This window comes from Ixodes scapularis, unplaced genomic scaffold, assembly GCF_016920785.2.
Source record: "Ixodes scapularis isolate PalLabHiFi unplaced genomic scaffold, ASM1692078v2 PGA_scaffold1__304_contigs__length_218370807, whole genome shotgun sequence".
NCBI lineage: Eukaryota > Metazoa > Arthropoda > Arachnida > Ixodida > Ixodidae > Ixodes > Ixodes scapularis.
In genome coordinates this window covers 60,516,312-60,536,506 of record NW_024609846.1, presented here as the reverse complement: position 1 = coordinate 60,536,506, position 20,195 = coordinate 60,516,312, and the positions used below count along the sequence as shown (strand labels likewise).

The window sequence follows — 20,195 nt, the reverse complement described above, 5'->3', positions numbered from 1 at the left end:
GTCAAAAGTAACGAGTAACGAGTAACGAAATTTGACAGCCGATACCGTAAAAAAGTAACGGAAATACTTTACTCGTTAGTCATTCAGAATAGTAACGAGTACGTTACTGCGTTAGCGAAAAATGTAACGCGTTACCAGTAACGTCGTTACTAGTAACGCGTTACCTCCAACACTGCGCACAAGCCAGTGCCAACATTAGGACGGCTCATGCCAAGGCCGAAAGATCGCCTCCCAAAAGAGAAAGCACAGGGCGTGGTCTATAAGATACCGTGTGCGGAGTGCCCCGCCGCCTACATCGGTGAAACTAAATCTTTTCCCGAACGCATGCGCCAGCACCAGAACGATGTGCGCAATTTCGATCGCGAGCGTAGCGCCGTCGCGGAACATTGTGAGGTGTTTGATCATCGGATCGACTTCGGAAACGCACACGTGATAGACACGGAGCCACATATTCGAAGACGCCTGTTCTTGGAGTCGTGGCACATCCTGAATACACCGGGGAACATTAACAGATCCCTCGGGGCCTTACCATCTATTTACGTCCATGGCCTGCGTCACGTTCACAAAACATCACCTCGTTAGAAGAGGAAGGAGAGGTCGAAGCTGATGTTTCACAAAACATCACCTCGTTAGAAGAGGAAGGAGAGGTCGAAGCTCGCGCTGTCCCATTCCATGTTTAGTCACCCCTGAAGAAGGAGTCAAGTCGACCCCGAAACGTTGGGAACTGTTGTTTCTAAACTTTTGGTTTTAGTTTCCTTTTTTTCGGACCTTTAAGCATTGTGATCGTTTTTGTTTTGACCACTATATTTATTTAGCATTAATCAATAAGCTATTTAAAGAGGGAGTGAATATGATAACTTATTTGCTGTTTCTCTTGTCCCCATACAGAAATAAAAAAGAAATGGCTAAAAGTCAGTCCACGGATAACAGAAGTCGAAAGCTAAGCTCGAGGAAGGGCGGCATTGATCGCTGCTGGAGTGTGGCCGCCTTCGCGTTCATCATGTTTTTCATGGAGTCGGCCACCATGCGCACCACCGGGTTCTTCTACGTCGGAATAATGAAGGAGTTGGGAGTCGACCGCGGGCAAGCTTCGTGGCCCGTGAACCTCATGGGATCCGTCAACGACTTTGGAGGTATGCAAAGCAATGTCTCATTTTGTGTATAAAACTAGTCTCCGCAGTTGTCATGTGAAATGTACCAAGGAAAGAATGAAATACAAATTATATGATTGTGTTCAAGAAGATACTGTTGTAGACCATATGCAAAATTAGGTCTCCTCATCAGGCCAGTCAAAGGCGCCATATTGGAGGGTTTCTGCCATCTTCCATCTGTAGACGAGGCGCATCTGCGTTCAACTCGGTTTTTGTGGTATTGGGAAAATATACTCGTACATTCAAGGGGTTGCAATATAGCTTCGATGCAGCGAAGAAAGGCGGCCGCGAGATAGGATCAGATCAGAAAACTTTTCCTCAAAAACTATGGGTTCCGTCCCACCTCTTGACTGGAGTCATCTGGTGCCGCGAGATTCGGGAAAATGAATTGTCAGCAACGAGGCCGCAAGGCTCGTAACTAAAGCGACGAACGCGGCCATCCAAGTGAGTGAATTTTGTTATCAAAGAAGCTGTGCACAGGATTCGGTTGGACTGGCAATGCATGATTATATTTTACATATAAAAATACATATATAGAGCGTAATCCTTATAATTTATTATAAGCCCACTACATGTAGCTTGTTTTTGCCTATAGTTCATTACACTTGTAGATTTGCTCGATATTATGGCAGGCGTCATACACGACACACACACACACAACGCAAAATACAATTCAGCACAGCCGATGTTTGATCTCGAGCTGATGATCACTTATTTCTTCTGAAAAATAATAAATGTGTTAGTGTGTAATAATATGCTAGGAGGTTGGAAAATACATGTAGACGTTCTCCCGTTGTAGGATCAGTGGAAAGCGTTACAATTGGTTTAACACATCAATATACTCGAGGGGGGTTTCATTTGAAATCGAACACGCTTGTTGGGTGGGTGTTTCGATTAAAAAAAATTATATATATATATATATATATATATATATATATATATATATATATATATATATATATATATATATATATATATATATATATATATATATATATAATTTCTCCATTTCGGCAAAAAATAAAACCAGTTCTCAAAGTTAAAAAAAAAATCGATTTTCAAACAAATATTAGGTGGAGCAGGGTTAAAATCTGGTTTTTACTCCGTGATTTTTCTACCCAGTTTTGTACGCTGGTATAAATACGGAAGGCATTCAAAACTCACAGTAATATTTTGCGTACTTGTATTTTATGCCGTCTATTTTTTTAGTTTAAAGAAAAATACTTTAGTATATATGGTATTCATTTTTTACTGCGGTACAAAATGCCGAACACCGTCTCTGACAATCCGGTGGCATATTGCAGGCCTTCTATCTCATGAGTTATCATATTTGTCGCTTACAAAATTTCATGCGGGTATAGTCCTATACACGTGCTATCGACGGGCATAAGTTTAGTTTAGTTTATTTTCGCGGAATATTTTGCATAAAATCTGAAACATCGTCCAAAATTAGATTTGCCGATTTTTTTAACCCGCTTTATTGAAAAGGAATTTTTTTTTTATTTTGTTACATTTTTTCTAAAACATTGCTGCCGATGATATTAGCTTCCGACGGCCTTGATGCGATTTCCGCCTTCCTTTGTTGTGTATTCTCTAGAAGTGATCGAAATTGCACTCACGCTCTCGGAACGGCCAAACACAGCTTCCGCAAGTCGGCTTCGCTGCAAAGACTATGCTCCTTATTTTTGTGTTAAAATGCAGCGAGTAATTTGTTTTGATTGAGAAGAGTCGTGCTTGGCTACATGTTGTATCATCACAAATTTGTAATGATGGCAACTGACATTCCTTAGTCCGATCGTTAGCGGTGTATCGGATGTTCCATTATCCGGTGCGTAAAGGCAGGGCACAAAGGGCGGAGAAAACGGAGCGAGCTCTTCATGCAGCCAGACCGGGGTCATATATCTGTTTGTGCTATACGCAGCTTGTAAGGCTTAAAGGGGCGGTGCAACGATATTCAATTGGAATACTTTCACTTTACACGAGCTTACTGGCACTAGTGGGACTCAAGGACACTCGCACGCAACGCCACTGACCAAGAAACTCCTTTGTTGCGCTGTAAGTTCGAGGACAAAACCGAGTGTTTTCATTCAATCTCTCCTTCGCAAAACCTGATGACGTAGCTGGGCGGTAGCAGTACCGCCCAGTGACGATATTTCAATGCGGCTCATAGATTGGACCCGAGCATAGCATGGACACTCGATTTGGGCTCGTGATAATCGATAGCTCGAGAAGCATTCGGGTAATGTCCTGTGTCCAATCGCTGTAATGACGACAACAGCCGAACCATAACAATGTCTGGAACTCAGCGCGTGTCCTGTGCCTTGCCAACCCCAGCGCATGGCTATGATCAACATTGGCGGCATATAATCGGCTCCAGATCACGTGGCCGCTTGTTCTGGCTGCGAGTTGAGGGGGTGAACTCTGCTCGTTTTTCTTTATTGTTTTTTCTGCGACTTCGATTGAATGTGGTGAAAAACGAACGGGTATTTCACAGGTCATTAACGTCAGGGATCCATTCTAAGCGGTATTTGCGCAAAATACAAAAATCGTTGCACCGCCCCTTTAAAGCAGCTCGCCACAGTACACAATTTTCGTTGGCAAGACGGCTCCTTGGTACGGACGTGAAAGGACTTCGTTGGAAAAAAATTTAAACAATGTCAAGAAGCGTTGTGCTTTAAGACTTATCGAAGAAATTGATATATTCGGGAAGCACGGAAAAAGAATAATGGGCCTCCATAGGTGCTCGCACAGTTATATGCTCCTCTTATGTCGGGCAACCAGCGCGAGCCAGGCCAGGAACTATAGATGACATTAGCACGAAATGTACAGTCTCGGGCAATATGAAAGGCAGATACGCCGGTGCTGTTTACACAGCGGTGCTAAGTCCACCTTGGCAGGACGCGCTTCATCTTGAAGGAGAAAATATAACAAACATTTATTTCGTCCCAAACCCAAGCAATGTGTGCAAAGCGACCCTACCGTAGCCACCTAAAATAAAATCGTTAAATCGCTTTTTCATATTCCCGAAGGCTGTACAATCTTTGCATTAAGCTCGGTGCGATAAAGTAGGGAAGTTACAAGTCTACAGAGACATTACGTGACTGCTTTTGCTGCTTTCTGTGCATGTGGGAATCGTTACTTCTTGTCGTTCAGAGATATCGATGAGTCTTCAACAAAACCCAACACTTTTATTTTTAACTCCACACACTCGTTCAGACAGAAGGGCCATAGTCTCGGGTTCACCGCTCGCTCGTTTTGGCTCCAGCTTTCATTCTGTCCGTCTCGACTTACCACGCTGTTGAATTTCTCGGCTGCGTCCGAACGCTGCGGTATACGAAGTTCAGCTCGCCCCTGCGCTCGATCGTCTCTACAAAGACAAGCCGATGCCGTTGTCAAAACGAGAACTGGACTATTTAATGCAGAGCAAAATACCGTTTTACAAATTCATCCCAAATATAATATATTACCCCTATTTAATAAAAGTCACTATTTATCGCCGATTGGAGATTTTGTTCTGTAAAAAATTGTCTTCGCTTCATGTAAACTCAGTCCGTTTGCTCTGCTTTTTTCTGTAACCAGCTTTTCCTTCAGAGAGAGGGGCATGTGGTATTACATATTTTTGATATACACACTCCCTATAAAGAACAGGCACTTACATGGTTATTTGATAGCACGCGACAAGACACATCATGGATTGGCGGCCCGTGTCGGGTACTTCAGGGGTGTAACGGAGGCGGGACTATAGCGCGAGGGGCCAGGCGTGCTCTACGTGCCTTACTAGCACAAAGAGCTATATGACTCCAGTCCGGCTACATGAAGAGCTCGCTGCGCTTTATCCGCCCTTTGTGCCCTGCTTTACACAGCGGGTAATGGAACATCCGCTGCACCCCTAACGATCGGAGCAAGGAATGTCAGTTGCCACTTTTACAAAATTAAGAAAATACAATATGTAGTCAAGCACAAGTGTTCTCAATCGAAATAAATTTACTCGCTGCATTTTAACACAAAAATAACCAGTATAGTTTTTGCAGTGAAGCCGACCTGCGGAAGCTGCGTTTGGCCGTTCCGAAAACGTGGGTGCGATTTCGGTCACTTCCAGAGAAACTTCAACAATAAAGGGGGAAATCGCATTAAGCCAATTGAAAGTTAATGTGATCGAAAACAATAATGAAAACAAAAATGAACGAAATAAACGTTTTTTTTTTTTTCGATAAAGTGGGTTTAACATATAGGTAAATCTCATTTTCGACGAAATTTCAGATCTTATATCAAATATTGCGTGAACTTAAACTAAACTTACGCCCGTCGATAGCCCATTTATAGGACTACACTCGCATAGTATTTGGTAGTGATGGACCGAATCTGCCGAACTTCAGATTCGGCAAAGTTCGGCAAATGCCGAACTTTTGAAGGAAAGTTCGGCAAAGATTGAGCAAAAGTTCGGCATACGTCTACGCACGGGCGAGAACGCGACGGGACCGAGGATCGCAAATGGAAGCAGCGCGTTCGTGCGGTTACCATCGTACAGTGTAATACTACCAGCGGTTACGGCGAGGTACGGAGTAGGCGACGTGGTAACTGTGTGCTTGTCAGCCTTTGTAAGTGTGATTCTCTTCAAATTCTCTGTCTCAAGAACAAAACATCGACCAGAAATGGACGCAGAAATGCCGCACTCCACTGCGCAAGTGACGAATGATGCGGTACATTCAGGATAACATGATTTTCATTTGATCTTTCTAGTGATGCAGCGAGGTAGGTGCAAGATCGACGGACAAGTACTTTAAAGCATTCCTCGCCATTCTAGCAATCCTGTTTTCGGCTCACAAGTCGTTTGTGACAGAACAAAATAATATTGCTTTCAGTTAGCGTTATTTCGCGGTTTTCATCTTTCCGCATGAAACGAAACACAAAACTATCATGCTTTACTTTGCACACCCGACATTCCTAACTCTTCCCATCTTCCTAAACGTCTAATGTGTCCTAACATCGGAAACCGGCGTTTTAAAAGTTAAAAACGAGACGTTGCGAATATGAGACGCACACTTTCATGCAAAGCTGGCGTCAAGGACCCAAATCGAAGAACATGCATAGTTACAATATTATTGTTATCTGAGGCTCAACAGCCGTTGCATTTATTGTCGCGCACGAAATGGTGACTCGCAGATGAATGGATGGATGGATGGTAATGGCTATACCCTTTGTAACGGGCGGCAGCTTGCGCCACCTAGCCTAACATTCCGTCATCCTTTTTTTTTCTTAATTTGTATGAATTTTGTTACAACAGACCCCCCTTTCTTTTAAATTGAATTTATTTCTTATTTTATCTGTATTTTCTTTTTTTTATCCTTCCCTAGATCTTTTCCACCAATCTTCCAATCTCCCCTTAGTTACCGCAATTCTTTCCGTATTCATTCGTTCATCCATGTCCGGAAAACCCAGTGCCCCCTCCAAATCGGTAGTCATTTCCCCCAACAGGGTGGGACGAAGCCCCGTGCACCTTAAAATTACATGATCTATAGTTTCCCTTTCGCGGTTGCATACGCACAGAGTGTCTACTTCCTTGAATTTAGCCCTATAGGTTTTCGTTCGTAGCACCCCCGTTCTAGCTTCAAACAACAAAGAGCTCCCCACTGAATTATCATACAGCTGTTCCTTCTTCATTTCTTGTTTTTGTGCCCTGTATATTGTTAAAGCTCATTTCCCCTGCAATCTCTCTTCCCACAATTTCCTCTCTGTTTCCTTTTCTCCCTTTTCTACTGATATGCTCTGATCGGCTCCATCTCGTTGAACGTATTTAAATCTCAGCTTGCGGGTTCGGTTTGTCCACTTAGCGTTTAGACTTTTCAGATATAAATACTTGTACACTTTCGCTGCCCACCGTGTATCCTCAATTTCAGCTAGTCTTTGTTCAAATTTTACTTTACTGATCGCTTCCCTACTCTCGAAAAATGCCCAACCCATATCCCCATGTACTCCCTCATTTGGTGTATTCCCATGTGCCCCCCATGCCAACCTACCCACACTCCTTTGCTGTATCTCTAAACCTGCCTGGATTTCTGACCTCATACACAATACCGCATTCCCAAATGACAGTCCTGGCACCATGACTCCCTTCCATACACCGCTAACGACTTCCTATCTATTATAGTTCCATAGTGCCCTGTGTTTTATGATAGCCGAATTTCGCTTCCCTTCCTTATTGCAATATCTTCATGGTCTTTTATATACCGTCTCCCTTCACTTAACCATACTCCCAGATATTTGTACTCTTCTACGGGTTCTTTCAATGTATCCTGTATCTCCAGGGGCCCCCCTTCTCGTCGTTGAAATATAGAACACAGTGTTACTGCCTTTTTTTCAATAACACACACTTGCAGGTTTGCGCTGCTGAGGACTCAAAACCGAAACTCGCGCATCGTGACTGCGCTGACTGCACCCGCTACTGTCCAACCCCGTTGTCACACATCCCCTGCAGAAAGTCGTTTAAAAATTACCAGCAACGTACAAAAATGACACTGAAACTATAAGTTTGTAGAATATCGCCTTATTTAGTAATAACTGCCTCAGTATATGCATTAAACAAAAACAAAAAAAAAAACTATGCACTTTTTTTGCACGTTAAACGATATATCACCTTTTAGGCCTGGTAACAATGTATTTTTGCCGTATCTTTGCCGAATCTTTGCCGAATCTTTTGAAAAGTTCGGCGAAAATTCAGCTTTGCCGAATCCTTAGATTCGGCGCCGAAATTTTGATTCGGCAAAAGTTTGGCCCATCACTAGTACTTGGTAAGCGACAAATATAATACCTAATGAGATACAAGGCTTTCAATAGGCCACCGGATTGTCAAAGAGACAATGTTTGCCATTTTTTTACATTAGTAGAAAAAAAGTATCTTTAGCAAAAAAATATTCGGTAAAGTATACAAGCAAACAATAAATTACTGTGAGTTTTGTATGCTTTCCGTATTCATACCAGCGTACAGAACTGGGTAGAAAAATCACGGAGTAAAAAACAGATTTTCACCCTGCTCCACTTAATATTTTTTTGTGAAGCAAAACAATTTTCTAAAAAATTCTGAAAAGTGGGTTTGTTCTTTAAAGAAATCGGGCAATTACATGTCGTTTTTGTTTTTAATTGAAAGATCCATTCCAACAAGCGTGTTTTATTTCAAATGAAACCACCTACGACTGGACTCGTAACCAAACTTAAACTCCAAAATAATTGTGTAGAGCGCAGCATTTAGGCTCCCGTTTCCGAGTACAGCGGCGTCGGCGTCGCCATCGGCGTAAGTGCGCTTGTTGCATTATGGGACATCAGAGACCTACACACCTGCTCAACTTCCCGCTAAATTTAGCGGGGGAACTAAATTGGTGTTCCTGTGACATCCAATATTGAAACTGCGCATCAAGTTTCCCTGCAAAATTCAGCGGGAAATCTGCCGTCAAATGGCCTCATCACAAATTCAGTTTCCCCGCTAAAGTTAGTGGGGAATTGAATCGGTTTATACCGCCGTCAGCGTAACCGCGCGCGTTGTATTATGGGATGTCATAGACTTATACATTAATTCAGTTCTCCGCTAAATTTAGAGAAGAAGCTAAATTGGTTTTAGGTCATGTGACGTTAGTTTTCCTGCTAAATCTAGCGGAGAAATCGAATATGTGTAGGTCATATGAGATTATTTTCCCTGCTAAATTTAGCGGGAAAACTGAATTGGTGTCGACGTCACGTGACACCAATTTTCTAGTTAAATCTAGCGGGAAACTGAATTCGTGTGGTGTTGAAAATCAAAACATCAATATATATATATATATATTTTTCTTTCAGAAATTTGCCACCACGAAAGATCGCAAAAACAAATTTTTCAAGAGCTGCGCTCTAATTTCGCATGACAAAGAAGCCTAAATGTCTGTGTAATTTTGTTCGTCAAGTTATAAAATATTCAAGTTTGGTCCTCATTTATTTTTTAATATGAAAGGCTCGTTTGGCAACACTGAAATAGTGACAAGGAGAAGTTGTGTTTAGCTAGTAGAACTTGCTCACATTGTAAGTTGATTGCAGAGTGGATTAAATATCCCAGAAAGAGTTAGCGCGGAAGACAATGGAAACAAGAATACTGAACTTTCCTTTCCGTACCTTTTCATCTAAAGAAACGTCACTGGGAAGTAGCGCTCGTACTGTACAATATTCTACTAGTCATATGCTTACCGCTATAACTGTTTTGAGGGACTCTTTCCAACGGATTACATGAAGCTTGATGATGTGAAATTAATGCTCTGAAGTCTTGAAGAGCCCAAAAAAGCATAAGATACTCTGTCTTTTATACAACCTGTTCGACCTGCAAGTTTTACAACAACACCACGACGCCACAAGAACGCGCGGAGACACTTAAATGTTCATATTGCTGTGTTTTTTGTTTTTTTTTGTAGTAACTATTTTGTATTGGATATAAAAAGTATGTGCCGGGAAGAGTAAACACCGGGTATTCCGAAAATGTAGTTAGTGCTTGGGTAGCTGAACGACCGCCGGAGCTGCCCCTTAAGTCTACTTCAAGTAACTTCGAGTAGAGCGGCCGCGCCCCAACGTAAAAGGCTTCAGGTATATTCTGGACGCTGGTGCGTTCAGCCCGTGCAATCTTGCCTTGCATAACCTTGCGTGACTTGCGCACGCTGTACTGTCACTTCTTGTATAAATTGGAACGTCCAAGCGCATGTTTCCAATCCTCGTTTCAGGTCTGGTGTCGGGTCCATTGTCCCAAAGCTTTAGTACTGTCCCAGTTCTACTAGCCGGAACTTTGATAGCCTCCGGTGGAGTGATGGCCTCAAGTTTCGCTCCAGATATCACGTGGATGTCCCTCACGTTGGGTGTAGCGCACGGTGAGCGTTGGCTGCATAAATGTCGTCGTATGCCCTTTTTATAACATTTTTTGAAAACGTGTGTAATGTGTAAATTGTGGTACTAACTTATAGTTGGTTACGCTCTCCTGTTTTCAGAACTAACTACGCTATTTACTGCAAACTGAAAAAAATTATCGTTTTAGTTAGGCTTTTACCGCGTAACAAGTTATGCTGGTGGCTTATTGTTTTATATGAAAGGAATACATTGTGCGTTGTGCACACACGAGAATAAACAGGGAAGAATTGAAAAGTATGCTCTTGGAGGCAACGGCAGTAGACACGAAGGAAAGCATAAAACCTATCCCGTATGGACATTGTTTATATTGTGAGCGATGGAAATTAAAGCAGGACAAACTACAGCGAGCAGTGTGAGGACCAGGAAAAGATGAGGAAAAAGAAGTGGCGTAAATTAGAGATGAAATATAGGCAAAACGACGTACAAGGATCTGTAACAATATTTAAACAAGACCTTTTAGTCTTTTGGCGTGTTACCAAGATAAGCCTTATTTTTCAAGGTCAACCCCACGTTATTACCCTGGATGTGGTCTTCATAGCTTCTCTAGGCAATGTTTGTTCTGAAAGTTCCACGACGTCCGTGTCTGTTGTGTTTTGTATTTGTCCCTTTTCAATAGCCGCGTTCTGCTCCTCGCATTTACGAAAATTTAAATAACCAGGAAGATATGCTTCCTGCAGTACATGCCATTTGGCTGGCTAATTGATAGAATCCGAAAAACAGAAGAATAGCGCGAAACACACGCGGAGAAGTAAAATATAGTAGTTCTTGAAACATATCTTTTTGCTTTCTGTACGACATATGTTTACTAGCTTCATGTCGACCAACAGTTGCTCTGACAAAAGAAGGAAAAAGCAGAGTTACTTTTGACGAAAAATGAATCGCTACCGTTGAGGCTTTTACAAAGGGTAGTTACATTAGGGCTACTACCGATTAATGGAGAATTTGGTTTAGGTGTTTATGTCTGCTATTTTATCATGTCCGAACGAAACGCTGAATATTATTCACAATGTAGGCGTGACTTGCTAGTAGAACAATCTAAGCAGAGCTGATATCGTTTAATGATTCTTCGCCAAATGAGAAGTCATTCGATCGAAACATAAACACGACGAAATTCCGAACACTTCATTTATTTGTGTCTCAATGAGCTTTCAACGATCACTAGTGTGTTTGGGAGCTTAAGAATCATCACTTATACTGCTAGAAACTTTAAATTTGATGAATGCCAGTTTAGCCTAAACCAAACAAAGAAGTACGGGAACATAGAATGTAAGAGAGATATGCCAAGCAAAACTTCTAAATGTAAAGGCATGTGAATGAAGTAAATCACAAAGTAATATTATCAAGTGTTAGATTGAAGATCAAAAGTATTTGATCAACAGGCTTCTTTCCAATGATGTTTGGTTCTTAGTTTTACTGAAATGAGCATAAAACAGAGTTTTCTGGTATTCAATGTAGCCGTGCGTCTTGACAAACTTACCGGTCGTCAGAATAAAATACACACAAACGCGACAATATTGAGGGAGATCTTAACGCATACATACATAGCAAAATAAGAGTCATTGCGCAGGGGAACTGGTGTGGCAAGGTTACTAAAACTGCGTCAACATAGAACGCATAAAATAGCAAGCCAGACAACGTTGTTGTCTTGTCTTCCTTTTTTGTGTCTCGGGTGTCTCAGGTTTTCTTTTTTTTTTTTAATAACTACGTGCTTAATAGCGGATTCTTGAAAATACATTCATGAAATCGTAATTTTTTTTACAGGATTTGGTCTTGGAATGATGATCACAATGCTTCAAGTGCTGATAAGCATGTACTTCAAGCGCTATCGTGGCGTCGCGAACGGCATCATGTTCGCCGGTTCGACATTTTCGTCCTTCGTATTTCCAAGACTTTTGCTGTTTCTCACGGAAATATACAACTTTCGAAATTGCCTGCTTTTGCTTGGGGCCATACTCATGAACATGACCGCTGTCGGTCTGTTGTTCAGGGAACCCAAATGGGCAAAAAAGCTGCCTCCCGAACGACGAATGTCATTTATTCCAGAAGCGGTAGTATACAACGACGAGAGTGAGTTTTCAGCGCCACAAACCGACATATCTGAGAACGATCACAAGCAGTCGTCACTAAAGGTTATTGCACATCAAGTAACTGAGGTTTTCAAATCCATTATGTTTTACGTCCTTCTGATATCTTGGCTGGTGCTGTGCTACGACTTCGACATCTTCTTTTCCACTATAATCGATTTTGCAATAGATACAGGAGTACTGCTTTCTGACGCGATGTCACTCATTCCATATTTTTCGATAACGGACCTAATTGGAAGAATTGTCTTACCCTTGCTCGCTGACAGAAAATACGTGCGTCGAAGCACATTGTCATTGCTTAATTTCTTATTCCTGGGCACAGGAATGGCGGTGCTTCCTCTAGTGACATCGTATGCGTCTTTGTTGGCGGTCTGTCTTTTCATATCTTTCTTCATGGGAAGTGCAGTCACGATGCATTGTGTATTGATGGCAGACCACATCGGGCTGGAGCGCCTAGCCGTGGCGTACAGCATTATGGGTGCCCTCTGCGGTCCAGCATTGATGGGAAAAGCTCCATTTGTTGGTAAGTACTTTGCGGGAAAATATCTTTAACCACACAAAGTAGAATCTTTTTAGAGCGCAGCTCTTAGGCGCCCGTTTCCGGGTTGAGCGGCGTAGGCGTTGGCGCAACCGCGCGTTGCATTATGGGACGTTTTCCACAATTACGTCACACGTGACGTCACATATGCGACGTCCAGACGGTAAAATTTTCCTGCTGAATTTGGAGGGAAACCTTTTCGCAAAATTTGCCGGAAAATTTTTCCGCCAAATTTAGCGGGGAAATTTTTCCGTTAAATTTAGCGCAAAAATTTCCCGCCAATTTCAGCGAAAATATTTAGCAGGAAATCGTTTACTCTCGTGACGTCACACGTAACGTCACTTGACGTCATGCTAAGTTTAACGGGGCTATTGACGTCACGTGACCTCAACACCAATTCAGTTTCTCCGCTAAATTTAGCGGGAAAATGTTTGCCAAATTTCCCCTTTATATTTTTTGCCAAATATAACGGGAGAATGTTAGTATATTTTCCGCTAAATTTAGGGAGAATATTTCCCCGATGAATTTAGAGGGGAAATTTTCCCTTAATTTAACAGGGAATTTAGCGCAAAATTCCCGCTAAATGAGAAGGTAGCAGGAGAGGAGGAGGGGACGGTACGGAAGGGGAGCAGGGACATACCCTGCCCTCCATACCCTCCCCTCCTCTTCCTCAAGGGCTGCGCTCTAATTCAGGATTATGGAGAATTGTAAACCTCTTTCATTTTTTTAAATATTTGTTGACCATTCAAGACCCTTCGCTTTCGAAAACTGAACATGTGAGATGCGGTGTCAGCTGCTGCTCGGTTATAAAACGAGCCTGCTTACACGCGGTTTTCTACAACTTTTTTTCACGTAAACGTTATCTCGAATTGGGGGTTACTGTTGTTTGCTTACGTCCCTAGGCTCATTGCCAAAGAAATCGTGATTAAATTAAACTCCATATCAATTCCGGCCGGCAAGTTTGATCACCCGAGCACTTACGCAGCTCAGTTGATCATTCACGGTGGTCAATTTCAAAAACGAGTAACGGCTCTAACCCTTTTACTACCGCTCCCGAGATAACTCGACACATTATCCAGGCACGCCCCCTGCCACTCCCGATGCAACTCATGAAAAACAAAATATTGCGGGCATGTCGCGCCATCTATGGAGAGTGCACCTAAACACATGTAAGTTGTAGGTTAAATTTTAAACAGATGGAGCGCATGGCCGCTTTGCAGCTTTGCTTCGTCGCCGTCTCAGCAGCGCGGCAGCAAATGCATAGCTATACTTTGTTTCAGCTTCGGTTCAGACGCAGCCAAAGCTACAAGCGCGAGCTCCGGGCTTTCAGCATCCCTGCCAAGCACGCGCGCTCCTGCAGTGCAAGCACTGTTCTGGGCCACATGCTCGCGCTTGTAGCATCGGTTGCGTCTGGACCGAAGCTGAAACGAAGTATAGTCAGCGTGCTAGGTGCACCCGCGCTTTGACGGACGGGCAAATCCAGGAACTGTTGATTAATTCAGACTCAGATGAAAGTGATAACGATGATGAAGCCCAGCTAAGTGACTTGTCTAGCGACGACAGTGAGGAAGAGCCCCTGCCTACGAAGATTTAGCGGAAAAGAAAACTTGACGAGAGGAATTTCTGTTGGAAAAAGAAAGAGTTCAACCTTCAAGAGCACAGTTTTGACCCATCATCTTCAGGAACATGCAATGTCATCACAGCGGCGTCCTGTGAGCTCGATGTTTTTGAAAGTTTGTTTACGCCGGACATTCTGGACACAATGGTGGATCAAATGAACATTTTCCAGAGCCAAGTTAGGATGTCCAAAGTCACCAGGCTCGATCTAAAATGGACCACAAAAATCGACTCCTGCACTACACTTTTCGTCAAAGGTGTATTTCACAGGTTGATTTTTTCTTGTAAAATTACAAAGTGTATCTTTCTTCCTGTAAGAAATATGGCCAAGAAACTTTCCAGGGTAAACGGTGGGCGGCGACGCAGACGACCAAGTCGAGTTGCAGGGTGTGACGGGCGCGCGTGTTAATTGATGGCGTCGGGAGCAGCGTCCGAAGGTGTAGCCGACCAGCGAAATAAAGCAGACGACACGCAGGCGAAATCTGTTGGCAGCAAACGCGCCGTCGTTATGCAAATGCGTTTTTTTACTATAAGTTCTGATTTTATTGTCCGCATTTATTTTTAAACCAAAGTTACATTACATAAAGATTATGTTCATTATAATAAATCACGGTGGTTGTTAGCAGTCTCGATAAAGAGGTAGCGCCATTTATCGATACGAACGCGAAACGCGTAACCCCACTCGACTTGGTCGTCTGCGTTGCCGCCTTCCATTGACCCAGGCAGGTTTCTTGGCCCTATTTTTTTACAGAAAGGGAACTGCGCTTTGTAATTTTACAAGAAAAAAAGCCGACCTGTGAAATACACTTTTGACGAAAAGTTTAGATTGTTAAGTGCAGGCGTCGATTTTTGCAGTCCATTTGAGATCGAACCTGGTGACTTGTGACACCCTATACTTGTTGCGCTGACGTCGGCTTCCGGATTCCGTATACACCGGTAAAAAGATCGGACTCTACGTGAGTTATACGCATTTCTTGCTGTCATAATGCTCATGGCACATGCAAAAAGGGCACCATTCCCGAGTATTGGTCCATGGATCCCCTCTTGAGCACACCCGCATTCTCCAAGTTGATGAGTCGGAATCGCTTCCTACTCTTACTGGGGTTTCTTCATTTCTCCGATAATGAACATCAGATTTATGGCCAAGGCTGCACAAGGTGCGCTCGGTCCTCTCGACCCTTCGGAAAAACTATCGTGAGTCCCTATCTCCCTTGCAGGATCTTTGAATTGACGAGAGCCTGCTGTTGTTCAAAGGGCGATTGGCATTCCAACAATGCATCCCGTTAAAACGAAGCAGGTTTGGCCTGAACTCTTTCGTAATCTGTGACGTAAAGACAGGGTTAGTGCTGGGCATTGTGACACCGGATCCTCAACTGAAATCAACGACTCCGAGAGGAAATATCGAGCATCAGTTGTTCTCACTTTGCTGGACAAGTACCTGGACAAGAAGCACGTCCTCTGGGTTGATAATTGGTACACCAGTCCGGCCCTGTTCGCCTACCTTTTCGAAAAAAGAAGACCAATGCCTGCGGTACAGTGTAGAAGAACAGGAAGGGTGTCCAACGCGAAGACAAAAAAACTGCAGGAAGGGAGAACCAGCCAGATATGCAATGACCAGATTCTCTTCGTCCGCTGGAATGACAAACGTTAAGTGCACAAGCTCACAACGAAGCATAAGGGTGGCATGGTAGAGTCGGCGAGGTTAGACAAAAAGACGATTGAGAGAAAAAAAAAAAGACCCATGTGCGTCGCCGAGTACAACTTCTGCATGGGAGCTGTGGACAAAATAGATGTGGTTGTGATTGTGACAGGTTGTCACAAGAAAGTTCATTAAGTGATACAAAAAGTACTTCTTTCACATCTTGGACATCACTGTCCTGAACAGCAATATACTGCAAATGACAGCGTCCGCTAAAAATGGAGCATGGCATGCTTTAGGCTTGAACTAGTCTGTAAGATAATCGAAAAGTACCACGAGGGAAGCTCCAAGCCAAAGGGAGGACGCCCATCAAAGGGTGAAGATCCAACGCGGCTGACAGCGTGCCACTTTCTGTCTCAAAGACCACCGACCGCAGGGAAATATAACCCAAAACGGGTCTGCAATGTCTGTGCCCACACGCAGATCCGACCAAAGTGGCGAAGGGAATTTCGCTATGTGCCTTCTAGCTGCCAAGTGCCGCTTTGTGTGGTTCCTTGTTTTGAAGAGTTTAACACTATACATCGTCGCACCTTACGATGGACTAAAGCCAGAAGCTACGAACCGCCAAATCCAATCACAAGTCACTCAGACATTGCGTGGTATTTCGCTTCGATGCACGTATCGGTGCCCGCGTCTCGGATCACTGATGGGAATGGGCGTACAGTGGTTCGGATCGAGCAATGAGTGACTCATTAATTTTACATTGCAAGGAAAGCCACGACATACAGGCTCTTTGCAGTGTTCAAGCTATAGAAATGATGCAGCGCAATTTTGATAGGAAGCATTATTCGTCCATCCTTAATCAATGTTGATCATGTCATAGTTTAGCGTGGAGTGTGATTGGACCTCGCGGCCTGTAGCTTTGGCCTTTAGTCCATCGTAGGATGAGACGAAGTATAGAAGAGTTTTCTAAACATCTGGTCATCCTAACTAGCAGCTAATTTTGTAGTTAATTGTTAAGTGTTCATTCTTCGTTTGGACAATTTGGACAATATAATCCTGGATAAAAATATTTACATGTCCTGCAGAGCATCGAAGTACATTACTAGCATGAAATTTGCACTGAAACAGCCAGCGAAAAAAGGCCGGCAGGGGGTGAGGAGCACTCGGAACAAAAACCCGACAGTATAAGGCTTAAGAGAGCCCACATAAGAAAATATTCTATCCGTTTGCGGTCAAACGGGCAGTTCAGGTTTTTTTGTGGGCCTGATTCCGCGAAGGTCGTAGCGCGGTTCGGAGGATGCTTAGAAATGGCAGTAGGAGCTTCGAATATCAACATCATTTTAGAAAAATTCGATCCGCCGAAACCCCGAAATAAGGGCCACCTCCAAGTTAAAGCAGAAATGAAATGTATTGCATAATGTTTACGTAAAAGCAGTATAAACGTCGCGCGCCTTTACTGGCAGCTGCTCATAAAAATATATCACACTTTGATTGATATTGCAGGGTATTTCCGCGATGACATTGGATCCTATGACCTGATGTTCTGGATTCTAGGAGCTTTATCAATACTGGTCAGCAGCCTCTGGCTTCTGGTGCTGTGCTTCGAAGAACGCAAGAAGAAAAAATGGGAGTTGGACATATTGCACAACATGCCCTGCACACATCACATGTGAACACATTTTTTTTTAAATTTCTGTGTACATATAGCCTCACAAAATAAAGTATGCTTACAATTTCAATCAGGTGGTAATATATTTATGAACCAGTGTTGCGGAGTTACAACTCCGGAGCCGGAATGATTCCGGAATTATTCCGGACTTTCGCGACTCCGGAATGGAACGGGAATGGAATGGGAATGGAATTATAAATCACTTCTTCCCGGAATGGAGTGGGAATGAAATAGGCTCAGTTATTATGGGCGCTGTGCCGATTTTTATATAGGGCCTGCGGACTGACGGCGCAATTCACTAGCGGATGGTAAGTGGCTCTTGAAACAGCATCATTCCACGGTAGATGACTGACGGCTTCATTGTTTCACTGGCCTAGCTATGCTGCTTAGAGGATGAAAATGGCGCACCCTCGGTGAAGCAGAGAAAACTGAATAGTTGTAGATGGACAAGATGTCGTTCCTGGCGCCGCGAGACGCGACAAAGCGGATGTTGTAATCGTACGCGATTAGCATGCAGCTTTCAACAACGGTGTCGAACCGAACCCGAACCGAGAACCGGAGCCAAACTGTTCTTTCTAACTGAACCGGAACAAAACTGTAACCAAAATTAATCATTCGATGTTGAACCCTAACCGGAACAGAACCATAATTTCATCTGGCGGTTATCAGTTCATTAATTGGCATCGGTTGGGGGTAATAAAACATGCGCAGCGCCTTTTTGCGGGTTGTGGCGCGAAGTCAATTAAGTATTCGCGACGGTGGCGTCAACGTCTTAGTTTTACTAAACAAATGGCAGCGACAATATGAAGACGGCTCGGTGATAATGAAAAAATAAGTTTATTTCCCGTCTGTGTGTAGCACGAATTGGAGTCTGCAAGTCGGCGTTGAGGAGTACACTTCTATACTTTGTTTCACCAGACGATGGACCGCCAGAGCTACGGGCCACCGGAGCCAATGCATAGCCCGAAGAGTGTCACCGCTGCTTCCCGTTAGGTGGAGCGACACGGGGAGCGCGAAGGTATGACGCAAGCTCAGGGGCGGATTTATGGGTCAGGACTCGGAGGAGCGGTAGCATGCAGCTGGCGGGTGGGGGGAGTTTCCTGCGATATGACATTACGGACAAAACGTTGCTTAGATCTACTTTCTTGACCAATATATGCTTTGCCACCAAAAACTAAACTTTTGGATGGTGTATAGAAATGATTTTCTTAAAACAAAGTTAACTTTGGGGAGGGGGGGGGGGGGTGGCCTGCCCCCCCCCCCTGCCGTCCCTCTCCCTTAAATCCGCCCCAGGACAAGCTACGCACTATGACTGTGATCGTGTAGCTCGTAGCGTCCACCGCGGTACATCATCAGTTGAAACGTTTTTTTTTATGTATATATTTAACTATGCCGAGAGGATAAATAGCTATTCTGTGTGTGTATGTTTGCGTGCGTGCCTGTGTGTGTATGTGTATATGTGTGCGTGTGCGAGTGTGTTTTCTTTCCTTCTTCTAATCAGTATTCCTAAAGGGAAAGAAAGCGAACATGAGTGTCAAAATACAAAAAGAAATTACACGAGGACATTTAAGACTGCTTACGCTTAGAAATTCGAAAGCAATCGTACACGCAGCTTCCTATAATCAGCGCGCCAGCTGTCCTCCGCAGAAGCCGGCCGGGCCTCTGCGGCCGCGCGCGCGCCACCCTCTCCCTTTTATTAGCGCGCGGGCCGCAGCACCAGGAAGAGGGCATCTCTGTGGGAGCGAATGAGAATTTATTGATCGTTTCGCTCAACCGGAATTTAAGTGCCGATTTTTCGCGGTTACAGACAACGCCGGCTGCGCTCCATGGGACCAGTTATTGCTTTCGCATTAAAAACAAAAAGCTGACGGCTGTCGCCACGTTTGTTCCGTGCGGTGGCAAAATCTGGAGGCACCAAGAGGCGAGACCGCGACAAGCGAGACACTCTGGCGTCGGTTGACGGAACGTCAGTCGCCCAGAGTTCTGGACGCTGCCTTACGAAACTTTTTAACTGTGTTTTCTAGACAGAGCCAGTTGCCTGTAGCCTTTTCTGTCTCTTTTTTTTAATCGGTTTTCGAACGGCCTTCACCCTCTTTCTTCTCTTCAACTTAGTCGTTCGAGCGAGTCGTTTGGGCGTGCGGTGGGTGTAGTTTGCAGTTTCGATATGGATGAGCAATGTACAGGCGTGCGGTCGTGCATCGGTACTCCGCGATGCTCGTTAAAAAACTCAGGCTGGCAGTCGTACTGCGCTGTCTAAATTGCTCATCCACAGCGGGTAACTATGTCGCCATACCCTGGCAGATTTGCTGTCAAAACAACTCGCAATTAATGTTTTGTCTGTGTAAGTAGTTTGCGTGTGCGGTGCGTGCTATCGTAACGGTGACACTCTGCGCGCTGGCTGACGGACTACACATGTCAGTACTGGATTTTGGTAGTGTTTCCAAGCGCCTGTATTACCGCTTCATTTTATAGAACGGTTTTTGCATTAAAGATTCATGATCACAAAACAAAATTAAGCATATATTTTGCTTTGCTGTCCTCGTTTCCGCAGAAAATCTTACGATGACAATTTATTGTAATA

The 20,195-nt window shown here is 43.8% G+C and overlaps 1 protein-coding gene across 1 annotated transcript; it reads left to right on the top strand.

Annotated features, from left to right (window-relative positions):
* Positions 1–901: 901 nt before the first annotated feature.
* LOC8037322 (monocarboxylate transporter 9) lies at positions 902–17,618 on the top strand. The gene is made up of 4 exons (XM_002412244.3): positions 902–1,133; positions 9,884–10,027; positions 11,826–12,671; positions 17,449–17,618. The coding sequence occupies exons 1-4, from the start codon at positions 902–904 to the stop codon at positions 17,616–17,618; spliced, it is 1,392 nt and encodes a 463-aa protein (XP_002412289.3).
* The last annotated feature ends 2,577 nt before the right edge of the window (positions 17,619–20,195 follow it).

What these genes read in the sequence shown, in the direction of transcription:
- LOC8037322 (XM_002412244.3), top strand. Translation starts at nt 902, where the DNA reads ATGGCTAAAAGTCAGTCCACGGATAACAGAAGTCGAAAGCTAAGCTCG. An exon ending in ATCCGTCAACGACTTTGGAG is followed by an intron (nt 1,134 to 9,883) that starts GTATGCAAAGCA and finishes TCCTCGTTTCAG; the next exon opens with GTCTGGTGTCGGGTCCATTG. An exon ending in GGGAAAAGCTCCATTTGTTG is followed by an intron (nt 12,672 to 17,448) that starts GTAAGTACTTTG and finishes TTGATATTGCAG; the next exon opens with GGTATTTCCGCGATGACATT.